This window comes from Branchiostoma floridae, chromosome 6, assembly GCF_000003815.2.
Source record: "Branchiostoma floridae strain S238N-H82 chromosome 6, Bfl_VNyyK, whole genome shotgun sequence".
Taxonomy (NCBI): domain Eukaryota; kingdom Metazoa; phylum Chordata; class Leptocardii; order Amphioxiformes; family Branchiostomatidae; genus Branchiostoma; species Branchiostoma floridae.
In genome coordinates this window covers 687073-702038 of record NC_049984.1, presented here as the reverse complement: position 1 = coordinate 702038, position 14966 = coordinate 687073, and the positions used below count along the sequence as shown (strand labels likewise).

The 14966-nt window shown below is 49.8% G+C and overlaps 4 protein-coding genes across 4 annotated transcripts in view; all 4 read left to right on the top strand.

Annotated features, from left to right (window-relative positions):
• Positions 1–2391: 2391 nt before the first annotated feature.
• LOC118417393 (vasopressin V1b receptor-like) lies at positions 2392–3233 on the top strand. Its single transcript, XM_035822949.1, has 2 exons — positions 2392–2407; positions 2857–3233. Exons 1-2 carry the CDS (start codon positions 2392–2394, stop codon positions 3231–3233), a joined length of 393 nt encoding a protein of 130 aa, XP_035678842.1.
• A 2086-nt stretch (positions 3234–5319) lies between these two features.
• Positions 5320–7224, top strand: LOC118418416 (muscarinic acetylcholine receptor DM1-like). Its single transcript, XM_035824313.1, has 2 exons — positions 5320–5567; positions 6011–7224. The coding sequence occupies exons 1-2, from the start codon at positions 5490–5492 to the stop codon at positions 6794–6796; spliced, it is 864 nt and encodes a 287-aa protein (XP_035680206.1). The 5' UTR covers positions 5320–5489; the 3' UTR covers positions 6797–7224.
• Positions 7225–11178: 3954 nt separating this feature from the next.
• On the top strand, positions 11179–14823 carry LOC118417392 (neuromedin-K receptor-like). The gene is made up of 7 exons (XM_035822948.1): positions 11179–11385; positions 12076–12297; positions 12872–12984; positions 13026–13091; positions 13282–13347; positions 13512–13577; positions 14403–14823. The coding sequence occupies exons 1-7, from the start codon at positions 11179–11181 to the stop codon at positions 14656–14658; spliced, it is 996 nt and encodes a 331-aa protein (XP_035678841.1). The 3' UTR covers positions 14659–14823.
• A 110-nt stretch (positions 14824–14933) lies between these two features.
• The window catches only part of LOC118417388 (probable G-protein coupled receptor No18), a 1086-nt gene continuing 1053 nt past the window's right edge, over positions 14934–14966 (top strand). Inside the window, exon 1 of the mRNA XM_035822943.1 lies at positions 14934–14953. Coding sequence (XP_035678836.1) covers positions 14934–14953 — 20 coding nt within the window. The remainder of the gene's footprint in view (positions 14954–14966) is intronic.

Genomic DNA, 14966 nt, shown 5'->3' with positions numbered 1-14966 from the left:
AATGTGGAGTAGTCTACCAAATACGTTGCCAAGGTAATACAAACAAAGGTCAGTGCAAGGAATCGTATATCGGAGAACCAGAGCGCACATTAAAAACGAGATTCGTGGAACACCAGCGACCAAGTTCTGTGGGCTCGGAGGTATCCAAACATATACACATTGAGTCGCCAGGACACTCAGTGTCTCTTGAAAAAGTCAAAATCCTTGACTCAGAGCCGGAGTTCTTTGCAAGAGGAGTAAAGGAGGCCGTGTACATTCGTGCCCACCGTCCATCACTAAACAGAGACGGGGGGCGACACAGGTTATCTGGCATCTACGACCCTCTGCTGCAGTCGTGTGTCCCTGACGTCACGTCCGGAAGTTCAGCAGACGGGTCCATTCCGTGAACAAGGCTGACGGAGTCGGCTGAAAATTTGGGGTAAGTCCCAATTAATCTTGGTGTTGGTTAAGTAAAGTTTAGTTTTTCCACGAGTATTTTCTTAGTCAATTTTTGAAAATAATTTAATTATTGTGGCTCAGATATTCTTTTATTCAAAATAATTCAGACTAATTATAAATATCGCCTAAAAACCCTCATGGTGTCTTGGAATGGACTCTACACAAGATGTAAAAAGAATAGTCGTGGGCATTATTCGTGTATATTCTTACGTATACATTAATTTTTATTTTCCACAAACAGCCCGGCCGGGCACCGGTTTGGAAATGTGGCGTTAGCAAGTTTCAACTTCAGTCAAACCCGGTCTCAAAAACCACTCAGAGACTGTAGAGAAAATGGTTGGTTACTGGGAGAGGTCGCTCCAGACAAGAGGGTCATAACTATCTAACACCGGAGAGGTCTGCTTAGATGTGCCTGTGGAGGTTGACCGTGCCCCGGGGGTTGGCCGGCTAGGTTTGACCGTGCCCCGGGGGTTGGCCGGCTAGGTTTGACCGTGCCCCGGGGGTTGGCCGGCTAGGTTTCAACTCTAGCACTGATGTACGCAAGGCACTGTACACCACATTGGTGAGAAGCATCTTAGAATACTGCTCACCTTTGTGGTCCCCTCAGTCCCGCAAACTCATGTCCCTTGTAGAAGGGGTGCAACGGCGGGCGACTAAATTCATTCTAGGAGCCCACTCGAACACCCTGACCTACAAGGAACGTCTCTCCACCCTTGGTCTGTTGCCTCTTACGCACAGGCGCGAAGTATGCGACGTCATGGTGTTTATCAAGTCTAAACCAATTGTTCACAAGTATGTATCCTTCCCTTCCAGACCCTCTAGATATCTCAGATCTCACATGCTTACCCCCATTAGAGTAAGGACATCAGCCTTCAGCTCTTCTTACATACCAAGGCTGGTCACCATCTGGAATCAGCTGAGTCCTGTCCTCCGTAATATTGGGGTTCAAGCCACTGAAAGGTCTAACATCTTGACATTCAAGCGATCGCTTGTGAGAGCCACGTTTGTGAGATTTGACACCCAGTTCAATATCGACGTCCCCTGCTCTTGGTCCACATCTTGTGGGTGTGCCTCTTGCACTGCTTTAAGTATTATAATTAGCTTTTTACTCTGTATATAATGATATTTGATAATTTTGTACATAATCAATTCTGTGTATAATTGTCACTGAATTGTATATTCATGTCTGCTGACTTTTGATGTCTAATGTTTATTGTTTGATTTTGGTTTCGTATTGTTTTCTATTATCATTTCAGGTTTGGGAGGACAACTTGTAAAGGTGTTGATACACCTGTTTTGTCCTCCCTTCCACTTGTTTTTGCATGTGGTAAATTCAAATAAAGAAATAAAGAAATAAAGAAAGGTTTGACCGTGCCCCGGGGGTTGGCCGGCTAGGTTTGACCGTGCCCCGGGGGTTGGCCGGCTAGGTTTGACCGTGTGTGTATTTTTCAGTAGCAAAAGGCGTCCGGTGAAGACCAGGTGGTGTCGCTCGGGTGGGCCCCAAACGTATACACATATATAGGCCGGCATATTGGAACTCAGGTGACGTCACACGTCAAGGTTGCTAGGCAACGCCATACGTGTGCTCGTAACGTCAAACACGTCCCTTTACTTAACAACCATTACAGTTCTCTGGGCTACCAAGACAGTCCAGAGCGACGCAGATATAAACAGCTCAATCTCGGTAAACAGTAGAACAATGCCATAAAGGATCTTCTGATCATCGTGAAATGAAAGATGCTGAGTCCAGTTAGACCGGAGGTGCAGATATGATCAGAGCATCACCAGAAAAAATGTATTTTTCACACACTTTTATCCATCCCAGTTTGTTTCTACTGAGCGCAGCTGTTCGCTACTCCTCCAGTCCGCCCTGCCGACACAAACCCGCCAAACATCTCCATTAAAACCCATCTACGATAGCCTAAACCAACACAGGCTGACCTGGTATTAACGATGACGCAGTCTGCTGGTGGGGAAATATAAACAGGCGATACCACTTCGAAAAAGGGAAGATCTAGCATTCACACATTTTCCCCACAAACTTCTCACTATCCCCGTCCCATGGCTTTTGCCTCAAAAACATCAGAGAAGCGTAAAGAAAATGTATTTTTCTTTGGGGGTAAAGTCTTTTACAAACACAAGACGTTTGCACATTTGCCGGAAAGTGCCAACATACAGTGGACCGTTCCACATGAGCTGTCCAGTTTGATATAGTGAAGTCTATTGCCTCTTCAGGAGTTTGTCCTGTGCTGGAACCCGGGATTTCTGCAGTGTTTGTGTTCCTTGTTCGTGTTGCATCCCAGAATAGCCCTACCGTGACTGGTGCACCAAGGGTGTGACTACCTCTTAAGGAAATGGCCACTACCGCGACGCTACCGTCTTCAGGTGTAAATGTCACCTGTTCACCTGTTCCTTTAGACCAACTGAGAACAATCTTAGACTCACGGCATGCAGAAGACAACCTCCATGTCACGATCTTCCTCGCTCTTATTTGTGCGATGGGCACGCCGGGTAATTTCCTGACCGTCCTGGTCAGCGCGAGACGAAGGGAGAAGTCCTCGGCCACCATCTTTGTTCTGACCTTGGCCGTGATTGACCTTGCGGTTTGTGGTGTCGTGGTGCCCTTGAAGCTTTACGAACTGAACCACGGGACATACTCGGGACCGGCGTGGTGCCGGCTCAACCCTTACCTCACGGCGGCAAGCCTTCTCAGCGCCGGCTTCGTGCTGCTGGCTGCGGCCGTGGACCGGTACAGGGCCGTCTGTCGGCCTGTGCAACACTTCTCACTCAGGTAAGGCCTGTACAGGGCGTGTTTCGGCCTGTACATCACTTCTCACTCAGGTAAGGCCGGTACAGGGCCGTCTGTCGGCCTGTGCAACACTTCTCTCTCAGGTAAGGCCGGTACAGGGCCGTCTGTCGGCCTGTGCAACACTTCTCTCTCAGATAAGGCCTGTACAGGGCCGTCTGTCGGCCTGTGCAACACTTCTCTCTCAGGTAAGGCAGATACAGGGCCGTCTGTCGGCCTGTACAGCACTTCTCTCTCAGGTAAGGCCGGTACAGGGCCGTCTGTCGGCCTGTGCAACACTTCTCTCTCAGGTAAGGCCGGTACAGGGCCGTCTGTCGGCCTGTGCAACACTTCTCTCTCAGATAAGGCCTGTACAGGGCCGTCTGTCGGCCTGTGCAACACTTCTCTCTCAGGTAAGGCCGGTACAGGGCCGTCTGTCGGCCTGTGCAACACTTCTCTCTCAGATACGTAAGGCCTGTACAGTGCCGTCTGTCGGCCTGTGGAACACTTCTCTCTCAGGTAAGGCCGGTACAGGGCCGTCTGTCGGCCTGTACAGCACTTCTCTCTCAGGTAAGGCTGGTACAGGGCCGTCTGTCGGCCTGTATAACACATCTCTCTCAGGTAAGGCCGGTACAGGGCCGTCTGTCGGCCTGTGCAACACTTCTCTCTCAGATAAGGCCTGTACAGGGCCGTCTGTCGGCCTGTGCACCACTTCTCTCTCAGGTAAGGCCGGTACAGGGCCGTCTGTGCAACACTTCTCTCTCAGGTAAGGCCGGTACAGGGCCGTCTGTCGGCCTGTAACACTTCTCTCTCAGGTAAGGCCGGTACAGGGCCGTCTGTCGGCCTGTATAACACATCTCTCTCAGGTAAGGCCGGTACAGGGCCTGTACAGCACTTCTCTCTCAGGTAAGGCCTGTACAGGGCCGTCTTTCAGCCTGTCCAACACTTCTCTCTCAGGTAAGGCCTGTACAGGGCCGACTGTCGGCCTGTGCAACACTTCTCTCTCAGGTATTAAAGGCCGGTACAGGGCCGTCTGTCGGCCTGTGTAACACTAATCTCTCTCAGGTAAGGCCTGTACAGGGCCGCCTGAGGTAAGACCGGGATAGTCTGTGTAACACAAACTCCGCTGTCCAGGGTTGTAACTGGCCCCTCCCCGCAGGAGGTCGGCGGATGTCGGGCGGGCTGCAATAATTATAAGTGAGCTTTAATTAGGCTATGGCCGGGCCACAGTCACAAATCGGCGCTCCGCCGAGCTGTTTACGGGAAAGAAAAGTGAAATATGAAATACAACAAAACATACAGAACGTAGAAAACAGCCATTATTGTAATCTGTGTATATTTACTCATAAATACACATAATTCCCTCCATATACTGGTATCATCACATAAAAACAAGTGTCGATGCTTGCTTTGTTTTTACCTGGACTGGACATGTTGAGCGGGGCAAAGTCCGTTTCTAGTTGGATGTCCTCCTCTTAACCAAACTGACAAACAGTAGGCGATGACAAACCGGCATCAACACATCGCAAACAGCTCTTATCATCGTGCCAAACAGTCTAAACAAGCAAACACCTGACAATCAACAGGTGAAAGTTGGAAAAGGACGGTGTTTTTGCCGGATGTACATAAAACATTGCCTCGTACAATCACTTATACATACGTTGATGCGTATCATTTGATGTACTGTTTTATTCCATATATATGTTCCACTGTATGATTTAACGTTATGTATGTATGTTAGATGGCCCAACATCAGCATTGCTGCATGGAATGCCTTCTGTAGTGCAATGACTTACAGCTACGGACGCACGGCAATGGCGTATAGACAAGGGCACATGGTCAGAAACGTATAGCCAAGGGCGTATAGTCAAGGGCATACGACGAAGGGTGGATAACAATTTAAAGTGCATACGACCAAGGGCGTACTGTCTATGACGTAGAAGCGAGACCTGCATTCTGATGCTTCTCGCTTGGTGGCAGCACCATCGCGCCTGACCAGTCCCTGAGCTGAGGATTTGGTTGTTGCTGTATCAAAATATAAATGTAAGACAATTCTTGAGCTAAAAATAAACTAGTCAATGTTTTTGTAAACTTACGTGACCTTCCCTTCCGCAGAAACTCCGCCGTGACGGCTACAGGAGTCGGTGCCGCTCTCCTGGGCTGTGCCGCCGCCGTTCCCGCCATCTTCACTCAAGGTCAAGTCTCCGGCTTCAGGCCAAGGGCATCGTGCGATCCCATCAGCCTTTGCCACACGACGAGCCCGCAGATGTCCCGGATGTACTACGGTGTGACGGCCGCCATCTTTGTTTCCGCGGTGGTGGTCATGGGAGTCCTGTACGCGCTGGTGAGTTATAGGTTTGTCCTTCAGTCAACTGTAACCCATCTTAGATGCCTCGCCTTATTTGATTATTTACTATGACAAAAAAGTAACGTTAATTGTGTTGATGAACTTGAGAGTCGTGACTAAGACCGAGCACACAAGAATATCCCTTGCGGTTTTTTTTTTCAAACGTCGGTACAATCTATATGCAGCAACTGAGTTGGAGTGTAAACAGTAAACACAGTTCCTCCTTGGACAGTCTTAGTGCTGATGGAGTTTCACGCTATCAACACATAATGCACATAAATTTATATGGCATTGAACAAAGCTAGGCTGGTATTGAGAGGTGGATGACCACACTAGCACCTGAATAAGTTTTTACGGTTTCTCTCCTTAAATCTTCAGGTGTGCATATACAGTACCTGAGTACGTTAGCGTTTTTACGGTTTCTCACCTTACGTTACCAGGTGTACAAGTACGTCAGGGATCTGGTCCAACCTGGTGCGTCCCACATCCCGCTGGGCGCGCTCTCCTCCAATCAGCGCTCGTCGCTCTCCTCCAATCAGCGCTCGTCGTTCTCCTCCAATCAGCCCTCGTCGCTCTCCTCCAATCAGCGCTCGTCGTTCTCCTCCAATCAGCCCTCGTCGCTCTCCTCCAATCAGCGCTCGTCGTTCTCCTCCAATCAGCGCCCGGCGTTCTCCTCCCTGAAGCTGAAGAGGTCGCGAGTCGCTTCTCTGAGTGACGTCATGGAGGAGTCACCGAATCGGGACGACAGCGGGAGACCAGCGGAGTTCTCTGCGGAGGGAGGAGCGGCACTGTCCCGCCTTGAGGAGTACCCGCAACACGGCAGAGACGGCGGGAGCGCAGTGGAGCTCTCTGCGGGGGATCACGCGGCGCTGTCCCGCCTGGCCGCCCGCCGGCTCACCCTGCAGCTGAACCTGCCCGCCCGGCGGCCCTCCCTCCCGCCCTCCGCCGTCCAGCATCACTACCGCGTCGCCAAGCTCTTCCTGCTGGTCACGTCGGTGTTCGCGGTGTCCTGGGTACCGTACTGGGGCGTCAGCCTGCACGGGCTGCTGGTGGACCCGGCCCCGCCCGTTCTGCGGGGCGGCACGGTGGCGACCCGAGCCGCGGAGTTCTTCCGGCAGCTGCACTTCGCGAGTAACGCCGCCAACCCCGTCATCTACGCCTTCTGCCACGGGACATTCCGCGATAGGGTCGTGCGCATGCTCACGTGTAGGCGGCAGGGGAACTGATGGACTAAACAAACAAACAAACAACAACAGGACATGGTGGGTCCTGCGCATGCTCACATGTAGGCGGCAGGGGAACTGACGGACAAAACATAGAAACTGACTAACTAACTAACTAACATGACATTCCATTAAATGCTCACGTGTTAGCGGTTGGCAGAAATAGACGTCCAAAGAACGAACGGAGGAAACAAAGGAACAAACAAACAAACAAACAAACAAAGAGTAGGTATTACTAAGCAATATCAGTGATAGCAGTGCACATAGTTTTGAACGATGACTGGTCAGGGATGAAGGACTCAGAGTAAGTTACTACAACTGCTCTTCAATTACGCGCCTCCTGGCGTCCTACAGTCAGTTGTGAAGAAAAGGTTCTAGCGCGATAATGAACGTGTCAGAAGTAAGTTTATAGATGTGACTCCCCAACTCCCCATGACTCACGAGGTGAATCTATCAATAAAAGAACTTTTCAAATCTTTAATATGTGCCCAGTCGCTTGCTTGTACCGTAATACATGTTGCACGCGGGAAGATGTACATAGATATTACATCAGAGATAAGTTTCGTCTGACTTTCAGTGTAATTGAAGGGAAAAATCTCCCCGTATGGTGTCGTTCAAAACGTTCACGATTTGCACTTTCAGTGAATATCTGCTGATTTAGCCGATTGTAGTGAACAGAAGAGCTGCCGTATCATGTAGACCCAGAGTGAAGCAGTCAGCATTTCATCCATCACCCCTGCTTCTGTACGCGTAGTTTGGATGCGTTTTCTTACGTGTGTTTGATTTGTATCTAACGTTATAAAGCGAGCCGTACAGACCGTTTTCCTTCGCCCGAGCTGAACCCCGTACTTACCCCGAGGTTTAACCCGTGTGTTTATCCGAGGTTCAACCCGGCCGGGGAAGGTCGGAAAGAAAATCACAAGCAGTGTAAAAGTCCGTCATGATCCATTACCGCCAGGGGGCGCTGTTGTAGGGTAACTTCACCAGAAGCAGAATTAGACCTACGTCACATTTCCAAACCGGAAAAAAAATGATGTTAAGGATACCAAACTGTACAAGACGTAAAGAAAATAGTCGTGGGCATTACGTGTGTATATATTGCGTATACGTTTTTATTTTTCGTTTCCGCAAACATCCCGGCCTACGTCACATTGTTAGCCGGGGCCCGACCGGGCTGCGGAAACGAAAAATGAAATTCCATGCCAATATGCGCAAAGCATGCTGTTGAATTATTTTTGGTCCATTTTGTGTTTTTGTTGTCTTTTATATCGTGCATTTCGTTTCCTCCATTGCGACCTAACTGCCGTGTGTGCGGTTTACGGGATGTGACTCCATCATGAGAGTAAATAACGGCACTTAAGCTGAGAGAGAAGCGCTCTCCTGTGAAGCCCCGGGCGGCAGGAAACGCACCCCGGCGCTTTCATGCTGACCATTTGCCTTCAGCACGAAGCCGTAAGTGCTGCACAAGCCGCTGGGGACAGATGAGGATAAAAGGGAGACGATCCACCTTTTACGCTCAAGTGCCCCAATGTTCAGGCCGCCCCAGCCCTTTGGACCTGGGTGCTGATAATGGTACTAATGCCAGTAATGGTGCGGTCATTAGCCCTTCTTGTTATGTTAATTAGGATATCAAGTCTTATTCTATACACCTATTTTGTACTTTGTGAAACAGTCGTTGCCATACATTGTACCATGTACAAATGTCGAGCAATAAAGTTCTTCCATAAAAGTCTTCAAGCAACAGCAGCGGTCCGAATTACTCTCCAAGCAGAGGTTAGGCTCCAGTTGTTTAAGACGATTTTAGACGTTTTTATCGGGCATTGTATTTCGTACCGTTTTCTTTATGTTAGTAGGCCGCGAGACATAACGAAAACGTTACAAAATACAAACCCCGATAAAAACACCTAAAAACGTTTTAAAAAAAGCCGTAGCCTAACCTCTGCTTGGAGAGTGTGTGCGAGTGACGCAGGCCCAGAAAGCCGTTATCAGAGGTTGGCGGAAACACATTTAAAATCAAGCAGAGGGCACTGAAGTACAGAACGTCACGCTCTGCTTACGGTAAAATCATTTGTAATCAGTGGGCCGTGACAACTGTGTAGAAACAGCTTCGATCATACATGTAGTTCCCAATGAACACTTCCATCCGTTCCCGGTTTTCTCTAGTCTCTACCAGACTCCGGGTTGCTGGAAAACCGTAGAAATGGAACAATTAGAGGAGTAAGCCGGCGAGTGGATTATGGCCGGCTGCGCTGTTCCCTAGCCGGCTTACTCCTCTATTTGTTCCATTTCTACGGTTTTCCAGCGACCCGGAGTCTGGTAGAGACTAGGTTTTCTCCATCAAGGAAAGGACGGTTACAGATGCAGATCACGAGGAGAGTTTTATAACGCGGATGTTTATTGCTGTTTGAACGGTCCACGCGAGGCACATCGTAAACCGTCAGGACGTACCAGGTGTGCGTGCGTCTGTCGGCACGTGTGCCGCTTACGTACACACCTGTAAATCACCTGGACAGCTGATATTAAAGGTGACGTCAAAACAACAAAGTCTTAATATCCACATTCCTGGTCTGACGCGTCAGCGTTTTGCCGACTGCATACCAGCTAAGCTGCTTATCTCCTTTTTTCTTTATTCTCCTTCCAGATTAGGGCAACATATTCTTTTGGATTTGCTTCTTCTTCTTTTTCTCCTTATCGATATAAAGAAGATTGACCTGGACCAGACGGCTGTCACCATGGTTACTGGTAAAGTAGCAGAAAACCTGTGGTGTTGGATTACATAATGTAGCAAGTGGCAGGACAGAGCTGGAGAGGCTGGTCACTGTAGATATGGATGTGTTTGAGTAAGAATAAACAGAGCAGTAGTTTGTTAAGCTTTACCATGTATTTACTTATTTATTTATTTATTTCATCTTGAAACAGATGGGTAGCCCCTACAACAGTGCATAGTTGATTTCCAAGGGGGCCCATCAAACATACATGTAAAATAATAAATACAGGACAAAAACGTGGTAACAATCAGTCAAACTTTGAACACCCAGGGACAACATACAGTACAGAAAAGTTACAGTGAAGGTTAACATTACGAATATGTTTATTTGTAAATGCTGCCTTTCTGGTGATTATCAATTTTTCCTTCTTCGTTCCTTTATCTTCTTTTCCTGCTATTTTGTCCTTCCTGTCCTTCCATCCTCCGTTCAGCAAAGCTTCCCGTCCTCAGCGCCTCCTATGTACCCTCCCCCTCTCCAAACGTGATTTGTGGGTTGCCAGGCGACACGTGACACTCCTCAAGTTGCCGTATAAATCAGTCGCTACAAGAGGACGTGTTGCCGATAAAAAGTCGCCACAATTTGCCACACACCTCACTATCGCCGTGGCAAAGTGAACCAGGGGTGAGTCATCCTTGTCTAAAGCCTCAAGCCAGAATAACAACATGTCCTTTGCTTATGTGAAGGAAGAACCGGGTTCAAATCATAATTTTGGTTGATAGCTGCCAGTCACTGACGAAAGGCAGTAAACGCTACATGAAGCGGTTTCCAAAACCTATCCAGTTGCTTCAGTAACTGTTATCTTGTGTATCTTATCACCTGGATTCATCGACGAAGAGCCGTGTTGTTTTTACCGACATACCTGTGGAGCGGACGTCCTTATTGGTTGCCGCCCGACGACAGGTGTGCGTCCTGTGTACGTCATAACGCTCGGCTTGTTTCGCTAGTCCAGCTTCACCGCCGGCCAGAAGCGGAACTGTCGAGCCGTGTCTGATAACGGGACGTATTTCTGGAGCTCTGACGTGAGCGGTTGTCGCTTCTGGCACTGGAGACTCCAGATTTCAGAGTCACAGTTAGAATCGTTTACAGACAACGGGAACCTTTTGAACTGGTCGTCATTGCCGTGGAATTCTACAGGAGATATCACAGCAGAGTTTAGCCCACGACGACCGTACGCGTGTTTCCGGCTGTTAACGTTGGACTTGCGAATTTCTGCGTGTGCCTCTTCGCAGCCAAAAGTCGCACTCACATTTGTAGCACGGTTTTGTTTAGTGTTTGGATTGTCAGCAAGGCCATTTCTGCGGTGCCGTCGGGATTTTTTACCGTCTAAAGACGCGGCCACATTCTTCGATTTGTTTCGTTTTGTGGAAGGACTTCAACGAGACTGCGACAGCACCAACCGTTGACAATGAACTCCCTTATCCAACATTGTCCTTCAGAATACGACTGAGATTCGTGCGACACATCCGCGACTATTCTAAGAATGCCCCCAACTGAATGCTGCCATAAACCCACTGCTGTAAACCTATTGTGCGACCAGCCCCTTAGCCGCGACTCTACCCGGTCTCCTGGGAACGCTGAAGAACCTCCTCAACTCAGAATCAACAGTGAGACGTGAACATGAACATGGACATGGACCTGAACATGGACCTGAACATGAACATGGACATGGACCTGAACATGAACATGAACACGAGCTGGACGGAGAACGGTTCTGTCGGCCCCACGAGTTGGACAGGGAACGGTTCTGTTGGCCCGACGGCCGCTGCATGCATCTCCTTCGGACAGGATGTGGTCAATGAGTTCGTGGATTCGTCCTTCGCGAAGGTACGTGATGCGTGGTTTAGTTCTTGTTCTTCAAAATCGCAGAGGTTTGTACCCATTATTATCATATGTTAAAGTGACCTTAAACCCGTTGCTAAACAGATCCAAATTTCTTCAATGTAGCTGGAACATCATAACATATCTTATAATTTGCCAGCATAAATTACGTTTACAAGTCCTGGTAACATATACGTGATTGCAGACTGGCCCAGAGCATTCGTTAGATAGCCGTGCATGTTTCCTACAAGATCTATTTGTCTTGTCACGGAAAAGACTGTCGTAGATCCTTGGTTCACAGCCTGGTTGACAAGTCCACGACATGAAAATAGTCAAGTGTGACCGGGCTGGTTTAAAACGTTTATTTCATGATAGTGCAAAAAATGCTCAGATTGTGGTAAAACGCATGACCCCTGGTATAAAAACCAGTGGAAATATGCTTGTACATGACTGTTGCTAGGCAACCTTTTCTGCTTTACAACTAGGGCCAGGGTCTGCATTTTTGTCTGAAGACGCCTTAATTCATCTGCCACCTACACAAAATTTGGTATGGTTGGAGCAAAGGCCTATTTCAATATGTTGCAATGTTTTGCACCAATCGCCTTGACTAATGCATATGTTTTGTCATTCAAGATATACATGTATGATCAAGCATGCCAATTATTGAGCTCATAAATGAAACAAAAATGTCCTCAGGACAAACATCACGTGATCGTGTTCCTGGGCGTGGTGTGCGCGCTAGGCACCACGGGAAACCTGCTGGTCATCCTGGTGAATACCCGGCGGAAGGACAAGTCCTCGGCCGCCATCTTTGTTCTGACCTTGGCCGCGGTTGACCTCTTCATCTGTGCCCTCAAGATTCCCCTGAAGATTGTGGAGATGCAACACGTGACCTACACCAGCACGGTGTGGTGTAAGGTAAGCAATGGAAGATCGTGTATAATGAGTATGACATGTAATTACAAGCTTTTTAAAAAAAGAAGCTTCCTCGATCTGTCCTTTGTGACTCGGCTGACACCGTACCTATTGCTGAAAGTGCGGATTCAGATTTTCATAGGACCGTCAAGTTGCGATTCTGCTGGCAAAAAAGTGTGGAATGTATTAGAAGTCCTAAGACGAATGTAACCGTCTTCCAACGAAAAAAAGACTTAAGGACTCACTGGAATTTTCAACTAATTCAGTCTTCAATCGCTCTAGATAAGTTATCTTTATTTGAATGTGACGTCAGCAATGGGTCAAAGTTCGTTGACATTTTGAGCTGAGTCCCAACCGGCACGGGGGAGACAGCGTTAACTAAAACCCACGTGTTTAGAGCGATTGGGTCAGAAAGCCGAGGAAGACCTGTTTAGACAGTCGAAAATTCCAGTTTAATTCGTCATGATGTATTTCACCAACTCAGATTAAGTTTCCTGCTGATGTCAGGAAGCCTTATTATCAGCTATCGGTCATGAACTTGCTATTAAAATATGTACTACTATCCACCCCTCCGCAGTCGAGCCCGTACTTCACGCTGGCCAGCCTGCTGAGCTCCGTGTTCCTGCTCACCGCCATCGCAGTGGACCGGTACCGGGCCGTGGCGAGACCCGTCAAGTACCGCGTAGCCAAGTAAGTCTCTCTCTCTCTCTCTCCCTCCCTCCCTCCCTTAGCCTGACCGCCATCGCTGTGGACCGGTACCGCGCCGTGGCCAGACCCGTCAAGTACAGGGTAGCCAAGTAAGTCTACATCCCTCCCTCCCTCCCTCCCTCCCTCCCTCCCTCCCTTAGCCTGACCGCCATCGCTGTGGACCGGTACCGGGCCGTGGCGAGACCCGTCAAGTACAGGGTAGCCAAGTAAGTCTACATCCCTCCCTCCCTAGTCCCTTCCTCCCTAGTCCCTCCCTCCCTCCCTCCCTCCCTCCCTTAGCCTGACCGCCATCGCTGTGGACCGGTACCGGGCCGTGGCGAAACCCGTCAAGTACAGGGTAGCCAGGTAAGTCTCCCTCCCTCCCTCCCTCCCTCCCTCCCTCCCTCCCTCCCTTAGCCTGACCGCCATCGCTGTGGACCGGTACCGGGCCGTGGCGAGACCCGTCAAGTACAGGGTAGCCAAGTAAGTCTCCCTCCCTCCCTCCCTCCCTCCCTCCCTCCCTCCCTTAGCCTGACCGCCATCGCTGTGGACCGGTACCGGGCCGTGGCGAGACCCGTCAAGTACAGGGTAGCCAAGTAAGTCTCCCTCCCTCACTCTCTCTCTCACTCCCTCCCTCCCTCCCTTAGCCTGGCCGCCATCGCAGTGGACCGGTACCGCGCCGTGGCCAGACCCGTCAAGTACAGGGTAGCCGGGTAAGTCTACATCCTTATGAAACAAAACTTTATCTAAATAACACAGGAAGAGCTGGGACGTACCCAACTTTTACGCTGACATCCATCACAGATGAACTTTCATGTTAAGTCTACACCCTGTAAACTTCAGCTTTTAGTGGACAGAGTTGACTAAACGGATTCCAGTTTGTGATGTGCTCCCTTCCACTGTGTGCTGACGGTGCTGTGTTATGTTCCAGAAACAGGAGCGTGCCCTTGGTGTGTGTGCTGACAGTGCTGTGTTGTGTTCCAGGAACAGGAGCGTGCCCTTGGTGTGTGTGCTGACGGTGCTGTGTTATCATCATGTTCCAGGAACAGGAGCGTGCCCTTGGTGTGTGTGCTGACGGTGCTGTGTGCTGACGGTGCTGTGTTATGTTCCAGAAACAGGAGCGTGCCCTTGGTGTGTGTGCTGACAGTGCTGTGTTGTGTTCCAGGAACAGGAGCGTGCCCTTGGTGTGTGTGCTGACGGTGCTGTGTTATCATCATGTTCCAGGAACAGGAGCGTGCCCTTGGTGTGTGTGCTGACGGTGCTGTGTTATGTTCCAGGAACAGGAGCGTGCCCTTGGTGTGTGTGATAACAGTGCTGTGTTAAGTTCCAGGAACAGGAGCGTGCTGACGGTGCTGAGTTATGTTCCAGGAACAGCAGCGTGCCCTTGGTGTGAGTGCTGACGGTGCTGTGTTATGTTCCAGGAACAGGAGCGTGCCCTTGCTGTGTGTGCTGACGGTGCTGGCGGGCTTCCTGCTGTCCATCCCCGCGGTGCTGCTGCAGGACGAGGTTCCGGGAATCCGCGTGGGTCCGGCGTGCGAGACCGTCAGCTTCTGCAGCAGCGTGGGCGGCGTCACCAACGGACGGGTCTACTTCGGCGTCACCGCCGCCGTCTTCTTCGCCTCCGTGCTGGCCATGACCGTGCTCTACGCGCTGGTGAGTCCACGGAGCATCCCCTGAAAATTCTGTCGTATTTACAGACGGCGAAATCCTAAGTATCTGGCACGCCGTTTTCAGGGCGTTGGTAAATACACTTATAAAGTTCACTGCCGCTTTGTCTTTGGGCTTTGACTGTTTCTTCCTGGAGTCCAGTCTTGGTGATAGCCTTTGTCCGCTTCAAATGGTCTAGCGGGTACTGACTGCTGGAAACGGACTTAAGCTAGCACGACTGGACTCCAAGTTATAGCTCCGTGTTTTAGTCATCGATCTTTGCCCTCCAGGTTTCCTTCCACGTGATGGGCCTGCTCCACAAACTGCCTCAGGGCGCG

Excerpts from the sequence above, each read along its gene's own strand:
- LOC118418416 (XM_035824313.1), top strand. The coding sequence starts at position 5,490 with ATGTCCCGGATGTACTACGGTGTGACGGCCGCCATCTTTGTTTCCGCG. Across the intron at positions 5,568-6,010 it reads TGGGAGTCCTGTACGCGCTG|GTGTACAAGTACGTCAGGGA; the intron begins GTGAGTTATAGG and ends TTACGTTACCAG.
- LOC118417392 (XM_035822948.1), top strand. The coding sequence starts at position 11,179 with ATGAACATGGACATGGACCTGAACATGGACCTGAACATGAACATGGAC. Across the intron at positions 12,985-13,025 it reads GTCAAGTACCGCGTAGCCAA|CCTGACCGCCATCGCTGTGG; the intron begins GTAAGTCTCTCT and ends TCCCTCCCTTAG. Across the intron at positions 13,092-13,281 it reads GTCAAGTACAGGGTAGCCAA|CCTGACCGCCATCGCTGTGG; the intron begins GTAAGTCTACAT and ends TCCCTCCCTTAG.